The sequence below is a fragment of the Maylandia zebra genome, linkage group LG2, assembly GCF_041146795.1.
Source record: "Maylandia zebra isolate NMK-2024a linkage group LG2, Mzebra_GT3a, whole genome shotgun sequence".
In the NCBI taxonomy this organism is placed as follows: Eukaryota; Metazoa; Chordata; class Actinopteri; order Cichliformes; family Cichlidae; genus Maylandia; species Maylandia zebra.
Window position 1 is genome coordinate 3,908,419 of NC_135168.1, and position 24,820 is coordinate 3,933,238.

Here is a 24,820-nt window from a genome sequence, read left to right on the forward strand (position 1 = left end):
TAAAAGTAGTAAAGCTAATACAAATCACTACTTTTAATTTTATCAACACATTATCATTAAATTCCCTATTAATAGCACACTATTTCTAGCATAGTATGCATGTTAGCCATGTGATAGACTGACAACCTATCCAGGGTGGTCATCTATTAAAGCCTATTTATAGAATAATTTCACAAACAAATTTCTCTTTTAAGCATTATATTTATTCATGTTGCAGAATTTTAGCACAGTTGATACATTACAGAACTGAAATTACATTTCTGCTTTTGACTTTTGCACACTGTTCATGCAACAGCATTCATGCATCAATGCAGTGTGTGCAGATAATTCAATCTAAATACAAATAAGCATGCTGATATAACATATACTGTATTGAATACTAAAAGAGATAAGAAGCCCATTATTAAAAAGCAAACATCAGCTCGATTATTGCATACCGGGAGATACTCAATAGGCTAGCTAATTCACTAATCCAGCCCCAAAGCCTTACAAGCCATGTAGAGTCGCTGCCTTTTCGACATTTTTCCATCTTTTAATGCACCTCTCTCAGCTTTCATCAGGGTAAAGACAGCAGCAGAAAACATCCATGTGTCCTTATTCTAGGAAAATCAATCAAAGAAAAATATGGGAAATGTTAAAACCTAAACACAATTAGGCTTTTTAAATTAGGACAGCCCTATTTTTAAGTACTTTACCTGTTGTCTTCTCTGATCACTAAAGTTTTCCTGCAGAACAGCAACTTAATTGCAGAATAATACAGATAACAATGAATTCAAATTAAAAACATTTTACTTAAATTCATTGATGAGATTGCTATGATTAACTTTAATTACCTTCACAGTTATCCATGCTGTTTTTCTTTGATGTGCAAATAAGGACAGCTATAACAATCAGACATATCGCCAGTAAAGCACACAGTAGAAAAATAACTGTGCTGGCGCTCTTTGACCATGAGTAGTCTCCTGGAACGACAAAGAAAAAAACAAAACATGTGTTTGTTAGTTTATAATTTTTTTCTCTTTTTGAAGTAATGGAAAGCAGAATGATACAATTTTCCCTTTAGAGTGGATGCAAAATTAAATAAGTTTAATGTCATCTCCTAATGAGATTGCTGTGAAATAGAAAATACTTGTTTTACACCAAAATGCTGCTAAATTCAGCTGAAATTTACAAATTTTAAACTTAAATATTCTAATTTTCAAATTAAAAGATGAGTGGTACAGGTACCGTGAATATCCAGTTTAGTTCCATTTCCAAATAATATCTCTCCACATGTGGCCACAGCACAGTAGTAAGTCCCAGCATCGGAGGAGCTGACGTTCTTAGAGAAGTGATAAACACATGTCCTCTGAGTATCAGATCTTTTCTCACATTCATTATGTGTATTAGCGTAAATGACTGGATGAGATTCATGAGATCTGTCTCTGAACCAAAGAACTCTGAGACCTCCTGGACACGTCTTGTTGACAGAGTGAGAGACTGAACACTGGAAAGTCACTGTGTCTCCTGGATGGATTGGATTTGATCCTGTCAGCTGTTGAACAACTACTGATGCTTTCTGATTGTTTCCTGTGTAATAAAAATGCAAAGACATTGTGCTGTCATAGTAGCTGAAAAATATTGTAAATGAGTGTTACGTTCCCCTAAAAAGGTTCAGGGGATGAGGGGGATGTAACAAAATGTGTCCAGGTCGAAAAAAGGAGACAGAGAGGCAAAAGAGCTTTTTTAAAGCTTATATTAAGGATGTACACTTACCTTTTACAAACAAATATGTGCCACTCCAGTTAGTCCTAATCCACTCTGTGAGCCCACAGTGATAGATTCCCTCGTCCTCTTGGACGGTCTTCAAAATAGTCACATTGCTGAAATTGTTATCATTATGTTCCTCAAATCTTGATCTAGAAAATGCAGGACCATATTGCGCTGGTGTAGATTTAAACGATGTCATAATTAACTTTAGGGTATCCCCGTGATTCTGCTTGTACCAGTGGACTTCTCCACTCTGGAGCCCTTTGGGCAAAGCACATGTTAGGGTCACTGGTTCACCAAGTTGAACTGTTTTCACTGGAACCAGAGAATCTGAAGTAAAATAAATAAAATTAAAAAAACATTAAAAAGCATTATGTACATGTAAAAGTCATCTCACAGATTGTTTATTCTAATAGTCCTCTATTGGTTAGCGTGTACAAGCGAAGACAATTATTAGAGAGAATAATTTAAAAAAGCACTTACATCCTCGATGAAGAAAAATCAGTGTAATCCATACCGTGATCATCTTGACAGTGTCTTTTGTTAAGGATGTTATTCATATTTTAGTGAGTGAAGGAGGTGGGATGGCCATACCTTTGGTGTAAAATGCATCTGATTGGTTATCAGATTCAAAGCACACTTCCTGTCCTTGGCTTAATGAAACAAGGCTGTCATTCATCTCTCATTGCAGCTGTCCACATTAATTACTGTTTGTTTTTTTCGTTGGAAGGCCAGTTTGTGTATGAGTTCTATTCTGAATTCCAGTCTTTCAACTTAAAAGAACTACTGCTGTTTGCGATATGTACTTTACTGCAAGAAACGTATTACATTGTGCATCTTAGAGGAACACTATACATATGAAGGGGCACAAAATAAATTTTTCCTTGCAAGAAGTATAGATCAGGCTGACCGAATGTTGCCTTTAAAAGTGGTTTTGCACCTGTAAAAACCAGAATTAGTCTATTTTCTTAACAGATATCAAAGTATATCGTGTGAAAAGAAAAACAAAATCGCACATAATCACAGAGGAAGAATCAGAATAATGCTGATCTTAAACTACACGATTTAAGCTAAAAATGTACTCACTCACATAAACAACAACAGTTGTACTGCAAAGTAATTCTGGCAGACTTTGTATAACAACAGAGCTGTGTAAGGAAGATAGAAAGCTGTGCTGGTTGGTGGGTTCTTAGAGGAGTGGAATGAAGACAGGCAAGCTTTTTACCAGAGAGCGTAGAAAGTGGAGAACTAACCATCACACTAAAAAGTGCAAGAGAAAAATCTGACACATGGGAACCTTTATGATCCAATTTGAATTGGGTCATAAAGGTTGTAACTAAGGATGGGTATCGTTTAGGTTTTATCCGATACCGGTGCCAAACCGGTACTTTTGAAACGGTGCCGGTGCTTAAACGGTGCTCAAACCGGTGCTTAAAGAATGGAGAACACAAACTTTGTCCAAAAACCTAAAACATTGATACTGCTTCTTACTAATAGATATAAAGCAAATATTAGAGCAATACTGAATAAAACAACTCTTTTTCCTGTCCTGTTTAATCCATTGATTAGTGGCTTAATTGATTATGTAGCTTAGGAAGCTGTGCAGCTAACAGGTCACACAACATACCAGGCTACCAGAGCAAGTGACTCCGGTAAGGCCAGTGGGAGAGGACTGTGTGTGTATACAAACAACAGAAGGTGCACACACACTAAGATTACCAACACTCAGTGCTCTCTGGACTTGAAGTATTTGACTGTTACGTGTCGCCCCTTTTATCTACCTGGAGAACTCAGGGGTAATGATTACTACTGTAATACTTTAGCCACCTGCTAAATGCTATTAGCAAGCAACATCCTTAACATGGTGAAACCAACTGCTAGAGTTCTAGTGAGGCCCAAGAGAACATCTGAACAGCTTTGGGGCTGCTTTGATTGAACTGACTGGTCTAGTTTTAAGGATGATGACATCTACACTTACACTGTACTCCTCTATTATAAGAAGTTGTATCGACACGATCACTACCACAAAACATATTTCCCTTCTCTAACAACAAGCTGTGGATAATGAAAGATGTCCGAGTCCTGCTTAAGGCCCTTAACATGGTTTTCAGATCTGATGGCATACAACAATATAGTGTTGTCAGGTCTGGTTTGAAGAGGGGCATCAGAGATGCCAAGGTAGATGGATTGATTATTTTATAGCACATTTCTACTCTGTCTGAGACTTAAAGAGACGTGACTTAAAGCGTTTTATGTTCACTTCCCACTGCTTTGAGGAAGTCACAAAGATCTTAAAGGACTCATCCCATCCTACCCATCATCTGTTCAACCTGGTGCTCTCCATCAGTAAAACCACAGACAGATTGTCTAACTGTTTTTAATCATTTTTTAAGTCATCAAATATTAAAATATTAGTTATATGAAGTATTTGCAAGGTAAATCATTGTCGAAACAAAAAACCCCAAACAGGTTGGATCACTATTTTGAGAAAGAAAAGAAATAAAGAGAAGAGAACAAAACAAAAAAATAAGGACAGAAGCAAATATTTTTTAGTGCACTGCATTTGTAAGTTCGTCATTCGTATAACCACAGTAAACATGTGCTGCTCACATTGAACATCATGTGTGCTTCAGTTTAATTGTTCTTTAAATGTTGTCCTGACTACCTGCTTGGCAGACCACAGTACTCACCACAGTGAATACTGGTGTTGTAGTTTTAGTTGTGCTCTAATAGTGCTTTAAGAGGAAACCTAAGTACCTTCTTATAGTGAAATAAAAGTGCTACAAATCACACCAAAAGCCACAGTTTGGTACTAGAAAGTGTTTTATTTATTTACATATTATGATGTTACAAGAAAACGTCTTTGAAAATGTGTTCCTCCACTTCACTACAAGTGCATCCCCACTTAGGTCTTTACGTTTGACAACAGTAGTTTTCTTTACATAGTATTGTATAACTCAGCCTTTTGCTTTTGTGAAAGTACAACATTTTTAAGCTTACAATGGTATCTAATATACCTAATATTAGGTGTACTCTACTGTGACATAAAAGAAACACCTAAATTATTCAGTGGATCCAAAAGGCTCATTAATCCAGCCCAAAGGCCTTGACAGCAGTGTGGAGTCTCTCCCTCTCAGCTGCATCTGTTGTCCCACCTCTGTCAGTTCCCATCATGGCAAAGACTGCAGCAGAGTAAAACCACACATCCTCTGCTTTCTAAGGGGAAAAAACAAAATGTCAAAAGTAACATTTCATTCTGATGAGGTTAATTCAGTCGTTTACTACTTTACCTGTTGAGTTTTCTGGATACCAGTGTTTTTTCGCAGGGGAACAACACCTACATTATGGAATATGAAAAAAAAACAAGAACTATGAATGCAGCAATTCAAATATAATGCTGTTTTCTGAATAGCTGCTATTACCTTTGCAATATTGCGTGTCATCTTTCTTCATTGCAGCAATAAGGATAGCTATAACAATCAGGCTTATAGCCAAGACAGCACACAGCATAAAAATAACTGCCCCGGATCTGTGTGACCATATGCTGCTTCCTGGAACAATATGAATAAAAGATCTGACAGTTAGAGTATATCAAAATGTTTTAATTGATAGACCGATGATTGCGTTACCATGGATGTCTGGCTTAGTTCCAGATGATACTGTCGAACTCTGAGCAACAGAAGAGTTGGAAATGCTCTGATTTTTTCCTGTTGGACATAAAGGTTTTTTTAAAGTTATACAAGCTTTGTTATAAATTTTTAATTTAGGAATTGTGTATATTAGATTAGAAGCACACTATTTTTTTAAAATAATTTTAAATTAATACTCTACTACTAATAACACTGCCAAAATAATAACAAATGTGCATTTAAAACACATAAAGTTAGATTCTGGTGAAAGCCTCAGCAATTAAAAAAAACACCATAAAAAGAAATGAAACAAAATAAAAAAAATATTAAAAATGAGATATTTTGAAATGTACTGATTTTGTCATTACCTTTTATTAATAAATGCATCCCAGTCCATATAATGTCTGCAAGCCACTCGGAGACGCCACAGTGATACATTCCCTCATCTTCTTGAATTGTCCTCAAAATGGTCAGGTTACTAAAACTGCTGTTGCTTTTTATCTCCCATCTGGATTTAGGAAAATCTTGTGCATACTCAGGTGGTTTAGATTTCCGCACTGTCACAATTACTTTCAGTGTATCCCCGGCACTCTGTTTATACCAGTGGACTTGTCGAGGGAGGACCTCTGTGTGAGGTAGACTACAGATGAAGGTTGCAGGTTCTCCAGCTTGAACAGTAATTTGTGAAACCAGTGCATCTGACATAACACATTAAAGCACATTGAGTAACAATGTATGATCCAATATGACTCAGCTGACATGCATGTCTTGACTATGAGCATTTAAGACTGAATAAAAAAGCACTTACATCCTCGATGAAGAAGATTCAGTGCAATCCAAAACACAATCATCTTCACATTGTCTTCTTCTTGGAGACTTGTCGATAATCAGCAACGTAGGTCGATAGGTCAGACTGCTGAGTACATTAAACGTGCACTTCCTGTGACACAACTTGGAGTGCCTTGCATTTAGGTGGGTGTAGTCACCCTCAACTAGCCTTTCAGTTTTTAAAAAAATGTCTTTGTGTGAATGACTTTTGGATTCTCAGGACATTTTGTGTCATTTATTACTGTGTAATGCACTTGAAATGTTGTTTTGATTGGGAAGGAATAGTCATCATTAGTGCAGCAGAAATGGCCATGCAACAAACATTGCTGCTTGCTCCTATTTTCACCTCTCTCTGTATTACATAGAACACTTTAACTAACACCTTTTTCAAGCCAAATGTACAAGAGGAAATGTGTGTGCCTCGTGCACAGAGTGAGACACTGAACTAGACATTCTTTGCTGGCATGTTGCAAGAAATTTTTGCATGCTTGTTAAAGCCACTTTGGATAATCCTAAAATCTGAATGATAACAGTATTTTGTGGTTAAGCTGTAACATTTCGCAAATACTAACAGTAGCAAAATAAGTGAAGGATGGGGTATGGTATGTTGGGATCTAGTAAGAATTTGGTAGCAAAAGCTTAAAAGAAAAAACAGGCACAATGTAAACATCTTTAAGGCAGTTTTTTTCCTACAATGTCCCAAAGAAAATCCCACGAGTCCAATGTTTGGATGTGTAATGTATTACAAGGCACATACGTCATTGTCGTTGCTTCCTGTGCTTCTTGTCTCTTTGTCAGTTTTCTCCCTGTAGATATTGTAAATATTATTGTACAGTGAACCAAAGACACCTTATTTTTCCTGATAAAGTGCAAAATAAAAAATTGTTTAAAAGACCATTTTGTGGGAACTGGTGGCATCGGAGATGAGACTTGCAGACTTTTGCAGAATACAAATAAATACATAATTCAGCCACTTCTGTCACTCTGTGGTGGCAGTCACTGAGCTGACACTGCATTTGAGGTGTTGAATTAAACTCTGCAGAGATTTATCTTTACAGTTTTACTCACATTCACAGTTGTGATCAGAGAAAAGAAACAAGAGTTTTCTTGATAAACTGTATCTGATAGAAAGTTTTTGATAGCATGCTACAATGCTATAAATGCTATAAAACTGGGGGAAAAACACAATTACATCTGCACTGAGAGCCAATGTTCTCTCCTGAACAGCATACCTACACAACAAGTCCTCAAAATCCTGTGTCCCCTTCATCTACATGTCTATAGATGTCTGCTCCAACGACCACCATTTGAACTTGATCCCACTTATTCCAGAATTTGTCTTTAAATGAGCATCCAACTTGTGGGGCATACACGATGACAGATTTCAGCATCGCTCCAATTTCTTTCAATATATCACCTGCCCAACAACGCATATGAAAATGTTGGTGTTATGGACCAATTAAGACGGTGTTAGGTTGATTTTGATAATATTTGTTGTTGTTGTAATTAAATTTGTAAACCTTGTCCTTAAACTGTATGTTTAGAGATTTTTCTGTTCCTCCCCTACACATCGAGGATGTGGGGGAGGCAAATAGTTGTTTAACTGCAGGCACATTCCATCTAAAGGTTCTGGTTCCTTATCTGGTAAAGGATGTTCACTCCCGGCCATTTAGGGGCTCACCTATGCTTGCATATGGTGAACCATTAAAGTTAAACCATATATGGGTGTGGGGAGATCCTCTGGATAACTACGAAATGTGGTTAAATAGTTCTAAGCTTATATTGTGTGAGAAGAATTCACATATACAGAGACACATACCCACATGCACTCACACATGCACACAACACACACACATGTGCTCGCTCATGCATGCCCACACACACTCAGTGCCTGAGCTTTTATGGGACACACTATATGGGTTTTACATTGCGTAACCAGTTTAAACCAGTTTGACAGTGTTTGTGTAACCCACGGTGGTCATTAGCCTGCAAGGGGAGTCAGTTTGAAGTCGGCTGAACATCTTGCCGGACTTCCTTGCTAGCAAGTGAGAACCGTACGGAGTGTCTTGCTTTTGTTCACAATGACGAACCTCTGCGCCAGCGAGGTCTGACATTAGACCTAACAGAGGGCATATAAGTCTGTGGCAGGACCTGCATTAAGTTCTTTGGATTATTACAATGTTTACCTCCTTCCTGCTTAAAACATAGCACACAACACCTAAATAAACAGAGACCATGGCTGTGTGCAGTGCCCCCAAGAGCACTAAAGACCAGAGGACACACACCCAAATGATAACGATGTGTCCACCTCAGCAGATTCAAGAGGGAAGCCCCAGATTGACCCCTCAAGGCCAAAGGGTGAGAGCCTCAGATGTGAAGCTGACTCACCAGGGGCTGGCCCAACTCGAGGACAGGCCCCCAGAACCACCCAGCAAAAATATTATTACATTACCAATTTACATATCAGCTGGCATAGTGATTCATAGTTCTCACTCATTATTTTTTAAAAAGAATTGTTGAGCTCCTCACCTGACATAGGTGGGTATGTAAAATTAAGCGTCTTCAAACAGACAATTCAAACAAACTAACAGGCTATTATTGATGTCATCAACATGAATGTTGCATGCCTTAGAACAGTGGTTCTCAAACATTTCACAATGAGCACCACCTAATAAAATATATGGCTCTTGAAGTACCACCCTTATGACCGACATTAAAGTACAGTAGTATAGGCCTATTTAACACCGCATACAGTTCACTTACATACATACTTATATGAATGTTATTTATTTTAACTGTCATAAACAAGATATGACAAGTGATAATAATAACAACTGTACTGCATTAAAACATTTACAACAGGTGCGATATCCAATCTCTAAGTGATGACCTGATGAAACCTGCTTCCAGGTCCAAACTACTCTGCATTTATTAAGGCTGTTGTGTTTTTAACATGTTTTAATTCTTTATATTTTGTTCGATTTAATATGAACAAACCCCTCAAAAAAAGTCAGTGATCACTGTCGGCCTCTCTTGGTTTTTAATCATCACTATTCATTTTAAAGCTCAGTTTTTAAAACATCACGATGTAACTACAGCCCAGCCCATGCAGCGGTATATTAATGACTGACCTTATATTGCAGTTGTTCTCCTGACTGAAGTTTGGTCTGTTAACTTCATCCTGCCATGCAGTTTCATTTGTTCCTAACCATCGGGAACCCTCATTGAGTGGAAAAAAAGTTATCCTCCAGCTTCACTGTTTATATTATGCTAACTATTGCTGTGTAGCTAGCCACCATGCAGCACATCATTATATACCAGCTAGCCCAACTTCAGTAACCCTACAAACGTCACTGCTGTTTAGTTTTCTGTCTGCATTTATTTTGGAAGTGATAGCAGAGCTGTACGTTTGAATTTTTGCTGTGACGTTTAAGCTGCTGGATTTTTGGCTTCACGACCCTACTTCATGGTTTGTGGACATCGAAACTCAGTTGGTCCTCGTGGCGTTTCGGCCGTTTGGCTCTCGGCGAAGGCAGTCACACTTTTTCTCCTCTCCTCCTCTCCCTTATCTTCCCTGCTTAGCCTCTTGTGTCCTTGTCTTGTCTCGTGTGCATTACTTTCCCTGGAACAGTCTCTCACTGTCGTTCTCTAAAACCTAAAAGAGAATTATGGATTTGATCAGCTGGTCTCTGAATGCTATTGACACCCTTTTCTAAACGAGAAGTCTGGGCTCGGGAGAGCCCGAGTGCCCTGAAGGGACTTTCCCTGCCGGATACACGATGGACGGGTGGCAGACCTGGAGGATCATGTGCCTGGCGGGACTGTCGATCGAGGACACTGAAGATATCTACCTATTCGGAACCATGGCAACAGGGTTCTTGCTGATCGGAGCTGGCTTGAGATGACCGAGATGTGGGTCCCAGGCACCTTTACTCCATTTCTAATGACAGGGGAGTGGACCTCTCTGTGTCTTTTGAAGTAAGCTATGAGTTCTTTTGTTTTCAGGACATGCAGTTTTTTTTTCTGAGCAGCAGGCAGGGAGGGATTTGAAGGTGGTCCAGTTTGGTGGTGTGGCGAGGTGTGGCTTGGGTACAGCAGCAGGCGAGGCTGAGACACACTGGAGCTCCATCAGCTCATCACGCCTTCCCTGCATAAAAGAGTGTGCCAGGACCCAAGGTTGTTGGCGTTGTTGTGTGCGTGTGGTGCAGCTGAAAAGCTGCAATTGAGTGAAAGATACAGCAACTGGAAAAGAGACATGTTGAAAGAGCAAACTATGTGGTCGGGTCCGAGCCAGCCAGTAGAGGCGCAGGCCCGAATGGTGACCAAGCTCGTGGCCATGCAGAGGGAGCAGGCGGCGGTGTTTCACGGCCAGGCAGAAGAGCTGCATGACTGGTCCGAGCGCCGGATGCAGCTGATAATGAGTCTGACAGCTCGGTTGGTTCCTGAGCATCAAAGAAACCTGCTCTGCTTGAGCCTGAGGTCAGCGCACGGTGAGGACCTGTTCTGCCTGAGTCAGAGGTCGCTGTGTCGTCTAGTCCAGTGGCATCGGCCAGGCGTGTGTCTACAGGCGCGCAGGTGTGGTCCTGCCACACCTGCACCTGCGTGTTTTAATGATCCGGGTTCTTGGAGAGGTTTGTTTCCTGAGGGGTGTGTAGGCAGAGATGAGGAACATAGAGGTCAGGAAAGGGTGTTGCTATGTAGACATGCTTGATGTTACTGTACACATTGTCTAGTGTCCTGTCCCCCCTTATAGGACACTTAACTTTGGAAAATTCCACCAGAAAAAGAAAGGGAGCATCTTGACTCAGTAAGTCTAGGGCTAAGCTCTGAATCTGACAAATATTATGCCTATGCCAAGCATTTAATAGGATATTCTTTGATGCATAGTTGTCAACATATGCACCAGCTAACATCCTAAGACACCCTGCTAACATGATTAAAATTGGCTTGGTATTTATCATAGCAAAACAGCAAAAGGCAGTCCCGTGTTCTGTCTGATGACCCTCTCTCTCTGCCTACCAACAAAATAGCTGAAGAAGAAAAGATTAAAACAGACCTACAGTATATCTACAGAGCTATATCACTATCTGTAGGTAATTTCACACCGAGAGCTTTATTTCTTTTAAAGAACCATTTGTACTTGCAGTAATGTCAAACACTGAGTGGTCTCTCTCTCTCTGGGCGACGCCTCCGCTGCATTTCCTGAAGCAGGAGGAGGAGAGCCACCTTAGTCCCCAAAGCCACCCTGCTTTTTAACTCCAGCCAATAAGACCATTTCCCACACCCATAAACATAAACTACACTCTTCTTATACTACTGACACTTTATTCACTTTTAGTCACTTACAGTTATTTATTCACCTTTCAGTCACTTTAATTTAAAAACTGTGGAATTTTAAAACTGTATATACTGTATATTTATTATTTCACTCTTATTGCCTGTTCTTATTGTCCTTATCTTCAACGTTATGCTGCTCGGTTGTTTGTTAATTGCCCCTTGGGGATAAATAAAGTCTTCTGATTCTGATTCTGATTCTCTCTCTGATATGCACACACACACACACACACACACACACACACACACGCGCGCGCACACACACCTGCACACACACGCACACACACGCACACCTACACACGCATACACACACATACACAGATAGAAAGAGAGGGAAAAAAAGAGAAAGATTAACAGAAGTGTGGTCAGCGTGTTGTCAACTTTTTCAGCTTGTACACACAAACTCGATGCATGGAAAGTTAAGCATTGTTTTTGAGGTTGGGCTTTCAATTGAGGTGTGAATTCACAGGGGGCTTATCTTCCTGTCTCGCTTTCTATTTTAGTTGTAGGAACCTAGGCTGCTGCTTTACCTTCTCATCAGGGCGAGTGAAAAAACTACCTCTGTGTGACAATGTTCGTGAAAATACCTTAAAGTAATTAAAACCTACAAAAGAGCTGTCGACACACAGATACCCAGTCACACTACATCATCCTTACATATTCTATGAATATTCTCATATTCATAATATTAAATGGCAGATTTAGTGAAAATGAGCCAATGGCGTATATCAAAGCCACTTTGTGCCAAATACAGTATTTTGCAAGTAGTTTTTTGGGTCTGTGAAGAAATGAAAAGAATTGAAAATTTCATTTCATTTATTCTGTCTATCTATCTATCTATCTATCTATCTATCTATCTATCTATCTATCTATCTATCTATCTATCTATCTATCTATCTATCTATCTATCTATCTATCTATCTGTAGGTATTGTTTTTCGTTGATAGGTCATTAAAGTATTTATCTATGGTTAAGTATATTAGTAGCATGAGGGTTATGCTGAGTGATTTTGTGGAAATTTCCTGTGTTGTCTGTGAGCTTGCAACTCCTCCCACAGATAAAAGCAAGTCAATTTGAAACTCCTAATGCACAAGCTAAACTGTCAGTGTACTTTAAAGTATGTGTTTCTCACTTGTTTAATGTTACAACTAATAGACTGACAACCTTTTAACATTTTGTTGTAACAGGCTAATTATTGCACCAATTAATAATAATGTTATTTAAAAAAAATTACATTACTGTTAAAAACTATACTAGGATTTATAGACCAACCAGTTTGTCTGATACAAAAGTAGCTCATTGCGGCTTTTTTTTAAACTCCTCCCTTCTGGCACATTTACACTTACAGCATATCCTGTTGAAGCCTGTAGAGTTAAAGTTAGTTCTGAGTAAACAACTTTAGTGGTTGGTCAAAGAGCAGATAGATGGCTCACCACAGCCGGTCTGTTAGTGTAGATGTTCCATGTGGTTTTACAATTCAAAATGTGCTGTTAGTTCACCCAGTTTGTTCCATAATAATTTTGCTTAATCAAAGCATGTGTATGATATAAAAATGCATACTTAACTACTAAAAGTAAGTAAGAGTAAAGGTCCGAGTGTGCTTCTCTTACTTATGTTTCCATATATAGGACTTTGTAGGTTGTGGTAAGAGCTATAGATACTCAACTCACTGTCAAAACCACCGACTCTTTTCAGTTGGTCTCTCTCTCTCTCTCTCTGAAGACTCAAAAATGAAGAATCGACAGTGCACACCTTTCATTTTATAAATCGAAATATCATCTATTCTATTCATACATATTTTATTTCATTTTTGGTATTTATTTCCATGTTTAGATATTTCAAACATGAAAGACGGTGTTGTAAAATAAAATAAAAAAATCTGCTTTTTTGTAGATTTCCACAATCACTCGATCTGTGAGAATACAATGCACTAGAACTACATGGTTAAAGCTATGTGGTCAGCCTTAGGTTATTAAGGCTGCCAAGTGAGACTTGCCTAGCGGGTTAGGGTGAATGACCTCATGAACTGCTCTCTAACACACACACAAACACACACAGATGCAAAGACACACACACCCTGAGAACATAAGCAATAAGTGAGTGAAACAGACTTGGACTTTCACAGAATTTCACTCAAGCAATGGAGAACAATGCTTTTTAAAAATCCTGTAACTCTGTTTAGTCTCTCATTTGTCATGACTTTTCCCAAAATAGGCTCATTCATCAAATACTACATTTAAAGTTGAGTTGGATCAAATGAAAAAAAAAAAACCCATGAGCACTTATATTTTAAAATTACAGAATTAAAAAAATATTGTAATACCACTACTGCGGCACACTGAGTAGTTTATTAACCCAGTTGTTTACACATATTTTGACATGAAAACTGCTCTAAAACTAAGCCCGAGTTGGCTATGTGATTGATAAATAAATATACAAGGGGTTGGTTGTATAAAAGATGATTACTGCCAGACTGATGATGCAACTGTCTGAACAGAGCAGAGAGTCCAGACTGTGGAGAACTAATCAGAGAAAATAAAGGGTGAAATCTAGAACACAGCAGTAAAACAGGTTTCAGGCCTGAACGTGATAGCTCACCAGACTGAGGGCGGAGCATTGTGGATGCTGGATAAGCATGGAGGGAAGTTAGACAACTATCAGAGCTGCAGAAAGGTATCCAAGGTGTACTCTCAGTGGCAGGAGAACAATATGAGAACAGCCCCACCAAGGCTGGAGACGGTGCAATACCGGAAGAGCATATGGGAGAAAGATGTAACCCATAACAACAATACTCAGTGGCTAGCCGAGCCCCAGCAACCTCCCCAAACAGGATACAGTATCACAGTGGCAAACATCCTAGACAGAGTATAAAGCAGGAAGAGGCCCTGACATGATTCACACCTACTGGTTAAAGAAGTTAACTGCACTCCATGAGCATCTAGAGGCACAAATGAACCAGCTGCTAAGAGACAAAACACCAATGGAATAGCAAACTGAAGGCAAGACCGGTCAATAATTATTGGTCTACTGGTCGATAATCTGCCTCAGTACCAACCACATGTAAGCTCCTGTCCTGCATCATGACCTCTAAGATTAAGAGCCACATGAGTGAGGTACAGGAAGGAGTTGGTAAGAACACTAGAGGAGCAAAACACCAGCTATTGGTTTTATTTATTTATGTGCACTGATTTAGTTGGCATCTAGTTAAATAAAAGGATGATACGATGCAAATTGTTAATGTTAGCATGCAGTGGCTGCTTGTAGAATAAAAATATACAAATGTTCGCTGCACTGAAAATGATTTGTGTTTGCTAAATGGGAGGTCGCGATATGGGGTGGGGGTGGGGGGGGTAATTTGCATTTCAACCAATCACTTTGATTTGTGCTTTGCAAACCTTAAACACCTTCTGACTAAATCTTCCATTTGGTGGAAAGAGTACAGTACTGTGGTACTGTGAGACAGGTCTGCTGTACCACAATGATTGGAGGACTGTCTGCTTTGATTCTTCTTAGTACAACATGTAAGTGCATCTTACCTACCTATATACTTACTATGACAACTACTCAGATATACGTATAGTACTGTGACATACTATTGTTGCACAATTATGAGTTAAAGGTCATATTAGATGACCTCTGAAGCACTGTATAGAGAAGCAAATATGTATATGTTTCAGTGATTTTCTCCCGTTGTGTTATGACAATTACTGTTTCTTTTCTTTAGCCTTGCTTCATACTGCAGAGGTTCCTCATCTGATCTCTTTGACTACACTTGAACTTGGTGGAAATGCCACTTTTCACTGTCCGTTCTCTGAGAAGACAGACAGATTCTTCCACTGGTATAAGCAGTCTCTTGGGAAAATGGTTCAAACAGTAGCTACAGTAGTTTATAAGAAGATAGAGCTCATCAGTCCATTTAATCATACACGTTTCCATGTCCATAAATCAAATGATCAGTGTTTTCTTACGATCAATCACATAAACAAAGAGGATGAAGCAACATACTTTTGTCAAACTGGATCCGAGTTTTTACAACATTTCGTTAGAGGATTCTTCTTGGCTGTAAATGGTAAAATATGCTACATTATGATTGGTGTGTATTGGTGTTTTTTTTTTCTGTCAATAATTACAAATCTTTTCCATCTTGCAAATAACTGAGCTCAGTCATTTCTGTTCAAACTCTACTTTTAATACATCACACAGATTATAATCACCAGACATCTGTTTATGTGACACAAACTCCAAAGTCATCATCGGTCCAACTGGGAAACACGGTCACCCTCCAGTGTTCATTTCTCACCAAGAACAAAGAAAGCAGTGCTCAGTGTCCCAGTGACCGCAGTGTGCACTGGTTCAAAAGTGGATCAGGAGAAAACCATCCAAGTATCATTTATAGAAATGTCACTCATAGAAACAGCATGGATGATACAGAGAGACGCTGCATCTACCATCTGTCCAAAACCATACAGAACATGTCTGATACTGGGACTTACTACTGTGCTGTCGCCACATGTGGAGTGATACTGTTTGGTGAAGGATCTAAAGTGGACACAAGTAAGTATGTACAGTCTCTAATATCCTGAACTCTTTTACACATTTAAAAACAGGTAGGCTGAACTTGATTAGCCGTTTGGTATTTGGATGGGTTATCTGTAGAAGTCAGCACAAGCCAACTCTAAAGATTGTATTGAAATCATAATTTCATATATATTTTTTGAAACAGCTACATTACTTAAAACAAAATGTGGTGACATTGTGAAAAGCAAAATGTATTTCATTGTGCAGAACATTTTTACCTTTGATGTCTTACACATCTGTACTGAGAAAAATGTAAAAGGTAAAATAAGGTTATATTACTGTTTATTTGTTACAGTAGTTGAAATGTTCAAATAACCAGTATTACCCACATCATTACACCACCAGCAGCCTGAACCATTGATCTAAAGTATTCATGTTGGTTATGTCAAATTTGGATCTTATCATCGAGATGACTCAGTGGAAATTAACTGTTATTACACCAGGCAAGAGCTTTCCACTCTTCTTTTGTCCAATTGTGGTAAGCCCATGCAAGCTGTAGCCTCAGATTCCTGTTTTTAGCTGACAAAGAGTGGTCTTCTGCTGCTGTAGCCCATCTGCTATAATGTTCAACATGTTGCATTCAGAGATGCTATTCTGCATACCTTGGCTATAATTTGAGTTATTGAGAAGTGTGTCCATTCTCCTTTGACCCCAATATCAACAAAGAATCTTCACCTGAAGAACTGCTGCTAACTGGATTTTTTTTCTTCTAGATTCACTTTTCATTCTCTATGAAGCCTAGATGGCTGCATGACGAAAATCCCAGTAGACCAGCAATTTGAAAATTATTCCCAACTTCCTGTCTGACACTATGACGCTATGTTCAGAGACGCTTAAATAATATTTCATGTCACTTTGAAATTCAGCAGACTCTCTTTATCATATCTACATGCCTACAGCTGTGGTCAAAAGGTTACATACATGCACGATCAGCATGAATGATGGTAATTTGGGAATGAATTCTGTGAACTGTTCTTTTTCATGGGTGAAATGACTCTGCACCATGAATCTTTACTAAGATGCTCAAGCTTAATTTCCTCTAATCCTCACAGAATCAAAAGTATATATACAGGCATAAAGTATACATGTACCCTCATTAATATTTGGTTAAATATTTCTTAAAAACTTGACCAGACACTTTTGGTAGCTACCAGGATGCATTACGGCAGAATTCAGGGTGGATATTTGACCACTTTTATTAGCAAAATTGGTCGGTTTCATGCCTGGCTTTTAAGCACAGTCTACAAATTCTCAGTAGGATTGAGGTCAGAGCTTTTGGAGGGCCATTACAGAAGCTTAATGAAATGTTATTCATCTTTGTCACCACACTGTCAGGCTCTGGAAGAAGACCTAAACTGTCACCTCCAGTTAAGCAAATGTACAGAAATTCATCAAATATTATTATACTCAGCTTTCTGCCAAAAAATGTGTTTTGTCTGTCTACAAAGGTAAGATTCTGAGGAAGGAAACAAAAAGTTAAGCAATTTAGCATTACCAGTAAATTATGTTGCTGTTAACTGTTTGCCAAAAACTGCCAAAATAATTCCAAGAATATGTTTTGCCAAAATTTAACATTTGTTTGAGTTTTTTTGTTTTGTTTTGTTTTGTTTTGTTTTTCTCCCTTTTATACAGGTTTAAGTATATGTTGCAAAATCAATAAAAACTTAAATGCAAAAAAACAAAAAACAAAAAACATTTCTCTTCTTCCAGGAACAGAAGTGGACCCATTGATTCTTACTCTTGGAGGACTGTTGGTCTGCTGTGTGACTGTAATCATCGTCCTCATTTCCTGCATGACTTGTTGTCATTTCAAAGGTTGATTATAGATTGACATTTATATTATTTGCATATATATCTAGAATATGATATTAATATGATTCTACTGCAGTAATATTTTTTTTATTTAAATTCTGTTTTTTAATAGTAAAACAAATTCTCAAAATCAATTATTAGGCTCCATTATTTCATAAATGTTGTTAAAAGTTTAGAGATTTACTGCCCACCTGGATGTCCTTGGCTAAGTTACAACCATAGGCTCATTAATCCAGATGCCCTTGAGCAAAACTCTTTCACAGTTCTCCCCAGCATATCATAACGTCTGCATACATTATACACCAGGGTATAAAATTTTTTAAAAAAATATTTGTTCATTTTTTTTCTTAGAGAATGAAAACTATTACAGACTGATATGCAGCCTTTGATTTTATTAACAGGAGCAACAAGTGTTTCTCATCGTCTGGGACATAACAAGTCAGTTGGAAATCCGACAAATGATTTGGTAAATATTAATTTTTGTTTTTCCAAATTGTTTTTGTAATTGTTTTTCCAAAACATAAGTAAGCTACATTTTCACTACAAAAAACACAGAACAGCAGCTCAGAGGAAAAGTTTCCACACAAGACACATGATATTTGACAAGAACACACAAAGCCCATTCTAACATATATAGCTTGACGAAAGATTGAGCTCTCTCCAAATCTAGCAAAATTCGAGCTGCTGTTAATGTGCTGTTCTCTGCTTTACTGTTGCCAGAGCAGGTCTCCAGTCACCTTCTGCCTTATGTGATCATCTAGTCTGTATATATGCTGAGTTGATAATATAGCTACAACAAAGAAAATCTAAAATATTTTTTCATTAACAAATATATTTCTGTAGGATGGAGAAGAAAAAGATGTTAACTATGCACCGTTGGATTTCTCTACAAGGAAGATGAGAGAAGGAAAAAAGAAGAAGAGTGACTACGCAGACTGTGTGTACTCTTTTGTCAAATCAGAAGAACAAAACCAGCAGTAGCCTTCTCTCAGAAGAGAAAAAAATCCTCAGCTTGCTTAGTCATTGTTACATTTGATTTGTAACATTGTATTTCCTTTTCCAAGACATTTTGCTAGGAACCAGTTGACCATCAAATTACATCATTTGGCAACTAGCGTTGCCAATTTTTGAACTATCAATTAAGGGACACTGGTGTGCCAGAAGCACAATGTACAACAAGCTGGGCAAACTGTAAATATGCACTATGTGCATAATTATGTATACTGCACTATGCAAATATGTGTGAATACTCTTCTAATAAAAATGCAGTAAAATGTTGGCATTCAGTTTAATCAATATTTCATTTAAAACAATAAAGAAAAATACAGTAAATGATAACAGAAATCACATGGGCATTTTCTCTGAAAAATAAGAAAAAAAATAGAAATAAAATACTGTAAATAGGGGCTTCAACCACCCAGTTACATTTTTCAAGGATATGTTTTTATTCATTGCTGACAGGCTGAACCCTGGTATGTTTTTCTTCCCATTGTTCCAGATTCAAAGATTCAAAGTGTTTATTGTCATGTTTACAGAAGAAATAGCATTTCTCTGTGCAATGAAATTCTTCCTTTGCTCTCCATACGCAAATGCCAAGTTAGGTAAGGGTTAAAGGAACAAGATAAATAAGGATAAAAATAAGACAAAATATTAAGATGAATAAATATAAAAATAAGGAAAAAATAATGAAAGATAAATAAATAAGTTAAAAAAAAGCAAGTGATTGAGACAAGTGATGTCGTATGCAGATATCGTTGTAGATGCATGTACAAAGGAGCTTAATTTGCAAAATGAATTTAGTGTGCAAAGTGTCCTGATGTGCACATTGCAGTTGCTGTTCAGGAGTCTGATGGCAGTGGGGAAGAAGGAGTTGTTGAGTCGGGACCTTCTGGATTTCACACTTCTAAACCTTTGTCTCGAGAGTAGAAGTGTGAACAGTACGTGTTGAGGGTGTGTGGAGTCTTTGAGGATGGAGGCAGCTCTCCTCTGGACTCGATGGTAGATGCTCTGCATAGTGATCAGGGGAGTCCTGATGATCTTCTCCGCAGCTGTTATCACTCTCTGCAGGTGTTTGCCGTACCATGCAGTGATGCAGCTGGTCAATCTGCTCTCCACATGGCAGCTGTAGAAGCTGTTGAGGATCTTGGCCGACATACCAAATTTCCTTAGCCTCCTCAGGATATATAGCCGCTGCTGAGCCTTCTTGACCAGCTGTGTGGTGTTCAGTGTCCAGGTGAGGTCCTCACTGATGTGGACGCCCAGGTACCTAAAGCTGCTCACGCTCTCCACTTCACTCTAAACAGCAGCTGGTGAGGCCTCTTCTTCTTCCTCATGTCCACTATCATCTCCTTTGTTTTATCAGTGTTGAGGGTGAGGTTGTCCTCACACCATGACACCAGACTAGTCACCTCTCTCCTATAAGCCGCCTCGTCCCCACCAGTGATGCAACTGATCACTGCAGTGTCACCCGCAAACTTCAGTATGATGTTGTTTTTGTTGGAGGTGACGCAGTCGTGGATGTACAGGGTGTAGAGGATGGGGCTGAGGACGCATCTCTGTGGTACGCCAGTGTTTGTAATAATGCCGACAGAAGTCCTGTTGCCGATCCTGACAGACTGAGGCCTGCCAGCCAAAAAGTCTTGTAGCCAGTCACAGAGGGTGGGGTGCAGGCCAAGTGTAGACAGTTCGTGGATGAGTTTGTGAGGGATGACTGTGTTGAAGGCGGAGCTGTAGTCAACAAAGAGTACCCTGATGTAGGAATCATTATTTTCCAGGTGGGAGAGGGAATGGTGAAGGGCAGCAGCATTGGCGTCTGACGTAGACCTGTTGGGCCGGTATGCATACTGCAGAGGATCCAGAGTGTGTGGAATATTGCCCTTGATGTAGGCCAGCACTACTCTGTCAAAACACTTTGCAATGATTGGAGTGAGTGCAACTGATCTGTGATCTCTGGGCTTTTCTTGGGGAGAGGGATGATGGTTGTGGTCTTGAAGCATGTGGGAACGATGCTCTGGCTGAGGAAAAGGTTGATGATGGATGTGAGAACATCAGCCAGCTCGTTAGCACATGCTCTAAGGGCCCGTCCAGGGATGTTGTCTGGTCCTGCTGCCTTGCGGGGGGTTGATCATCCTCAGGACCTTGTGTACTTGGTCTATGAGCCCACTGGCGGGGGAGAGGGTCACGTGATCTGGGGGTTCTGAAAGGTATTGGAGGTGTGGAGGGTCTGGGAGGTCTGGGGGTATGGGCTGTCCGGAAGGTCTGGGAGGTCTGGGGGGTCTCAAAGCGGGTGTAAAACATGTTGAGATCATCCGGCAGACCGCCTACAGAGCTGATGGTGTTGGTGGTAGCCCTATACTACGTGATGTGCTGCATGCCTTGCCACATCCGCCTGGGGTCAGCAGAAGAATAGAAGCCAACCAGCTTCCCTCTGTACTGCCTCTTAGCTGCTGTAATAGCTTTCCTCAGTCCATACTTCACAGCTTTGTACTCCATCTCATTGCTTGATCTGAATGCAAGAGAGTGAGTACGCAGCATGTGTCGTCCCATTCCAGGACTTTATCTGAAAGCCAGGTCTCGGTGAAAATAAGAGCGCGGCATTCTCTTATTTCCGTCATATTTCGTCGAGTTTGTTTTGGATTACTTACTCAAATGTAACTGAAGAAGACTGTAATTGGAGGGGGGGGGGGGGGGGGGGTTGTTTCTTTTTTTGTTGTTGTTGTTTTTTGCAATATGCTGATGGATGTTAGGATTTCCAATCGTGTCTTGTAAGAAACAGTTATGGTTTAGGTGTGAAACTCGTGTAGTAACCTGTTATACAGGTTATTGTTTGGTATGTTGGGAAAAGAGAGAATATTTTAGTGCATAAAATAGCTGATTGCACACAGTATACCCGACCTGGTGAGGAAAAGCAGGAGTGTGGACTCCAGCTTGTTGGTCTGGTGACCCAAACAGGCTCTTCTTCATATTTTTCTCAGTTTATAAAATGCTTTTCAAACTCAAACATTATGACTAACACCTGGATTTTCCCGTTTGAGTGCAGCTAGCCAAAAAGCGAAGAGCCAATTACTGCTAAATTGACAGAGTGAAAGTGGGCGGTATTCATATTCATACATTAACCCAAACCAACTCCACTTAACTATTATTGTTGCTAATAAATGCAAGAAGTGAGTGGAAAATAAACTGCCCATTCCCAAACAGAACATGATCTAGTGTCTCTTTATTGTGAAACTTGCACCTCCAACCCAAACCCTAAAGCAATTTGTTCACTTTCTTTGCTTTAATTTTTATGAAAGTATTAGTGAGAACAGGTTGCCCTGATGCCCTCAGATAACACACACTGGACCTTAAGCCCTATATTCACACAATTTAACTTTCATACACAAACACATAAAAAGTGGCAGCCAGCTTTTAGAAAACAATATATTTACTGGAAATTTTAGGCATCCCATTCTCTTTGCTGCATCAATATAACAGTCATCTTCTCTTTATCATGATTACTGTTAGGTTGAAATTGTTAAATGTTGTCATCATTGTACTTAAATTTGTAAGTCTTGCCTTAAACTGTATGATCAAAGACATTCTTCTGTTTTTGCTCCCCTCCCCAGCCTGTTGAATGGTGAGGACGGCTATAGTGTAACTGTAGGCACATCCTCAGCAGGAAGTCACACAAACGCACCGCCATTCATACACACACACACACACACACACACACACACACACACACACACACACACACACACACACACAGTGTTTTAACCTTTTGTGACCATAGGGGGGTTTTACAATGGTTGTTGGTGTAAACTGTGTGTCGCACAATAAAAGGCTGCAGTGGGGTGATGTTCTTTGGAGTGGTCTGAGATCAAGGGCAGAAAGGCTGCTCTGAGATCCTTCCCTTGCTAGCAAGTAAAACCGATCGATTGCTGCTCTATCTTGCTTTCTTCAAGTCTGAACTAGCAGGCTTGTTGTAATGCAGACCCAGCAATTACTTTCATAAAAATGAATAAAACAGTGGAAAACTTTGACACCATTTAACTTCTGTTGATCTAGCACCCAGAATGAATTTAGGTGCGATTCATGGTCTGGAACAACTCGTCCATTCTCTAAGCAATCTATTTTAAAACAGTGAATGCGGTGAGTGAGGTGACAACAGAGTGAAGGAGGACTTCCCCCTTACAGACTAGAGTTAGTTTCTGATTCAAAAAGCACATTTTAAAAGTTAAGTAAATTAAAGTAAATAAGAACACATGTGATAAGGATAGTGCAACTGGATGTCAGTTACACATTAAATCTCACAATGAGTTTATGAATACAGTCTTGTTCCTTAATATACTTTACTAGTAAAGTTAGATTTCAAGGGATTGAACAAGAGAGACACTTATGAGTGTGCACACAGCCAAATGTTTATAATCTCAGCTAACAAAACAATGCAAAGATCATGAGCGTGATCATGGGAGAGTTAAATTAAGTGCCCTATTCAAAAATTACTTTCCTTTTGTCATTCTCATTCTTTCAGTCTTTAGACCAGCTCAGATCTTTGTGTCAGGTTTACACCAAACCCAGGGGTTTGAAGTCCCACTCCAATTCAGGAAATGTTATGAAGCTTTTCAAATACAAATGCACATGGGTTCATTATATTCTTTTTACTGTTTACTACCACAAAGACAAAGACAATCACACCTATAACATATCTTCTTTGAAAGCAAAAGTAAAACAGCAGTGTACCAGCAGGGCAGAAATACTATTATTATGGACCCAGCTGACTCATAAACAAACTCAATCAACAAAGTTCAATGATGGCAACAACCCTTATGGTTTAATATTGTTAAGCATGACAATATCAGCATGTATAAAGGACTGTCTCTTGGTCTTAACTGCAGGTACTTTATACCAGCAACTCGAGGGAAGCTGCAGAGAGGATGGTCTAAACATAATAAGACAGAGGTCGCCTTCCTCAACACCTCCCTGTTGTAAAAATCCACAAGCAAGGTCTGAGCCACAGATACAAGCCTTTCAGACAGCTTAGTATGTCTGACATCCTAAAAAGTTTAGTATGTCTCAAAAATTGTATCTGTCTGTACCTATAACACAATCTGAGCTGCAATAGTTTGATAAGATTGCTGTACCTGAAAACAAAATTTAGTTGGTGATATCTTAAAAGTTCATTCAGCACTTACTGCACAAGGTGCCAGGCATGACATGTCACCAAAAAGACAAAGATTTTTATACAACAGATTAAATCAAATGCAGATAATCTTACTACAGAATTGGTTGAAATCTCTTGCTTCTACAGAAATACCTCAAGAGATAATCCACTGATGGACCCAAATTATATCAGGAATACCTGTGCTTAGTACAGGTCAGGTATCTAAGCTCTGTAATGGCTGTTCAGCAAATGGTGCCCAAATTTAACATGAAATATTGATCTTTAGGCAGAGCAGCTTAGAGATGCTCTGCTTGCTTAGTCATTCATTCGTCAATCGTAACATTATATATTTAGCACTTAATCAGCAAATTATGTTATCATGTCTAACACGTCCTTGAACATGTGTGATTGTAAAGGGAATATTTAGATTATCTTCTTATATGGAGTAATGGTTCAATCATGATAGAATTAAATGAAAAGGACTGTTGTTATTTTAATGTGTTGATTTCAAAGACAAATCATGAATTTGTCCTTTATTTTGATTTCATGTTGGATGGATTTAATTGATTCTATTTTCAGAGCACTTGTGTTGCACAGCAACAGTCAAACCAGCATCAGTTTGCAACAAATGGAAACTGAGTTACACCTCATATATGATGAAGTCTTTGGTGGAAAGCTGAGAAACCAGACATACTTCAGACATCATTTGATTGTTTCAATAAAGCTTCTGCAAGAGCCCCATAAAAAG

At 39.0% G+C, this 24,820-nt stretch overlaps 3 protein-coding genes across 3 annotated transcripts; 1 reads left to right on the forward strand and 2 right to left on the reverse strand.

Moving 5' to 3' along the window:
* Positions 1 to 282: 282 nt before the first annotated feature.
* On the reverse strand, positions 283 to 2,250 carry LOC143413462 (uncharacterized). Its single transcript, XM_076876602.1, has 6 exons — positions 2,233 to 2,250; positions 1,756 to 2,079; positions 1,228 to 1,569; positions 834 to 962; positions 696 to 739; positions 283 to 599 (listed from the first exon to the last, which is right to left on the reverse strand). The coding sequence occupies exons 2-6, from the start codon at positions 1,946 to 1,948 to the stop codon at positions 468 to 470; spliced, it is 840 nt and encodes a 279-aa protein (XP_076732717.1). The 5' UTR covers positions 1,949 to 2,079; positions 2,233 to 2,250; the 3' UTR covers positions 283 to 467.
* A 2,317-nt stretch (positions 2,251 to 4,567) lies between these two features.
* On the reverse strand, positions 4,568 to 6,264 carry LOC101479066 (uncharacterized). The gene is made up of 6 exons (XM_004553589.4): positions 6,187 to 6,264; positions 5,747 to 6,076; positions 5,379 to 5,456; positions 5,172 to 5,300; positions 5,040 to 5,086; positions 4,568 to 4,965 (listed from the first exon to the last, which is right to left on the reverse strand). The coding sequence occupies exons 1-6, from the start codon at positions 6,227 to 6,229 to the stop codon at positions 4,837 to 4,839; spliced, it is 756 nt and encodes a 251-aa protein (XP_004553646.1). The 5' UTR covers positions 6,230 to 6,264; the 3' UTR covers positions 4,568 to 4,836.
* Positions 6,265 to 15,401: 9,137 nt separating this feature from the next.
* On the forward strand, positions 15,402 to 19,856 carry LOC105940963 (uncharacterized). The gene is made up of 3 exons (XM_024800886.2): positions 15,402 to 15,609; positions 15,744 to 16,094; positions 19,762 to 19,856. The coding sequence occupies exons 1-3, from the start codon at positions 15,402 to 15,404 to the stop codon at positions 19,854 to 19,856; spliced, it is 654 nt and encodes a 217-aa protein (XP_024656654.2).
* Positions 19,857 to 24,820: the final 4,964 nt, after the last annotated feature.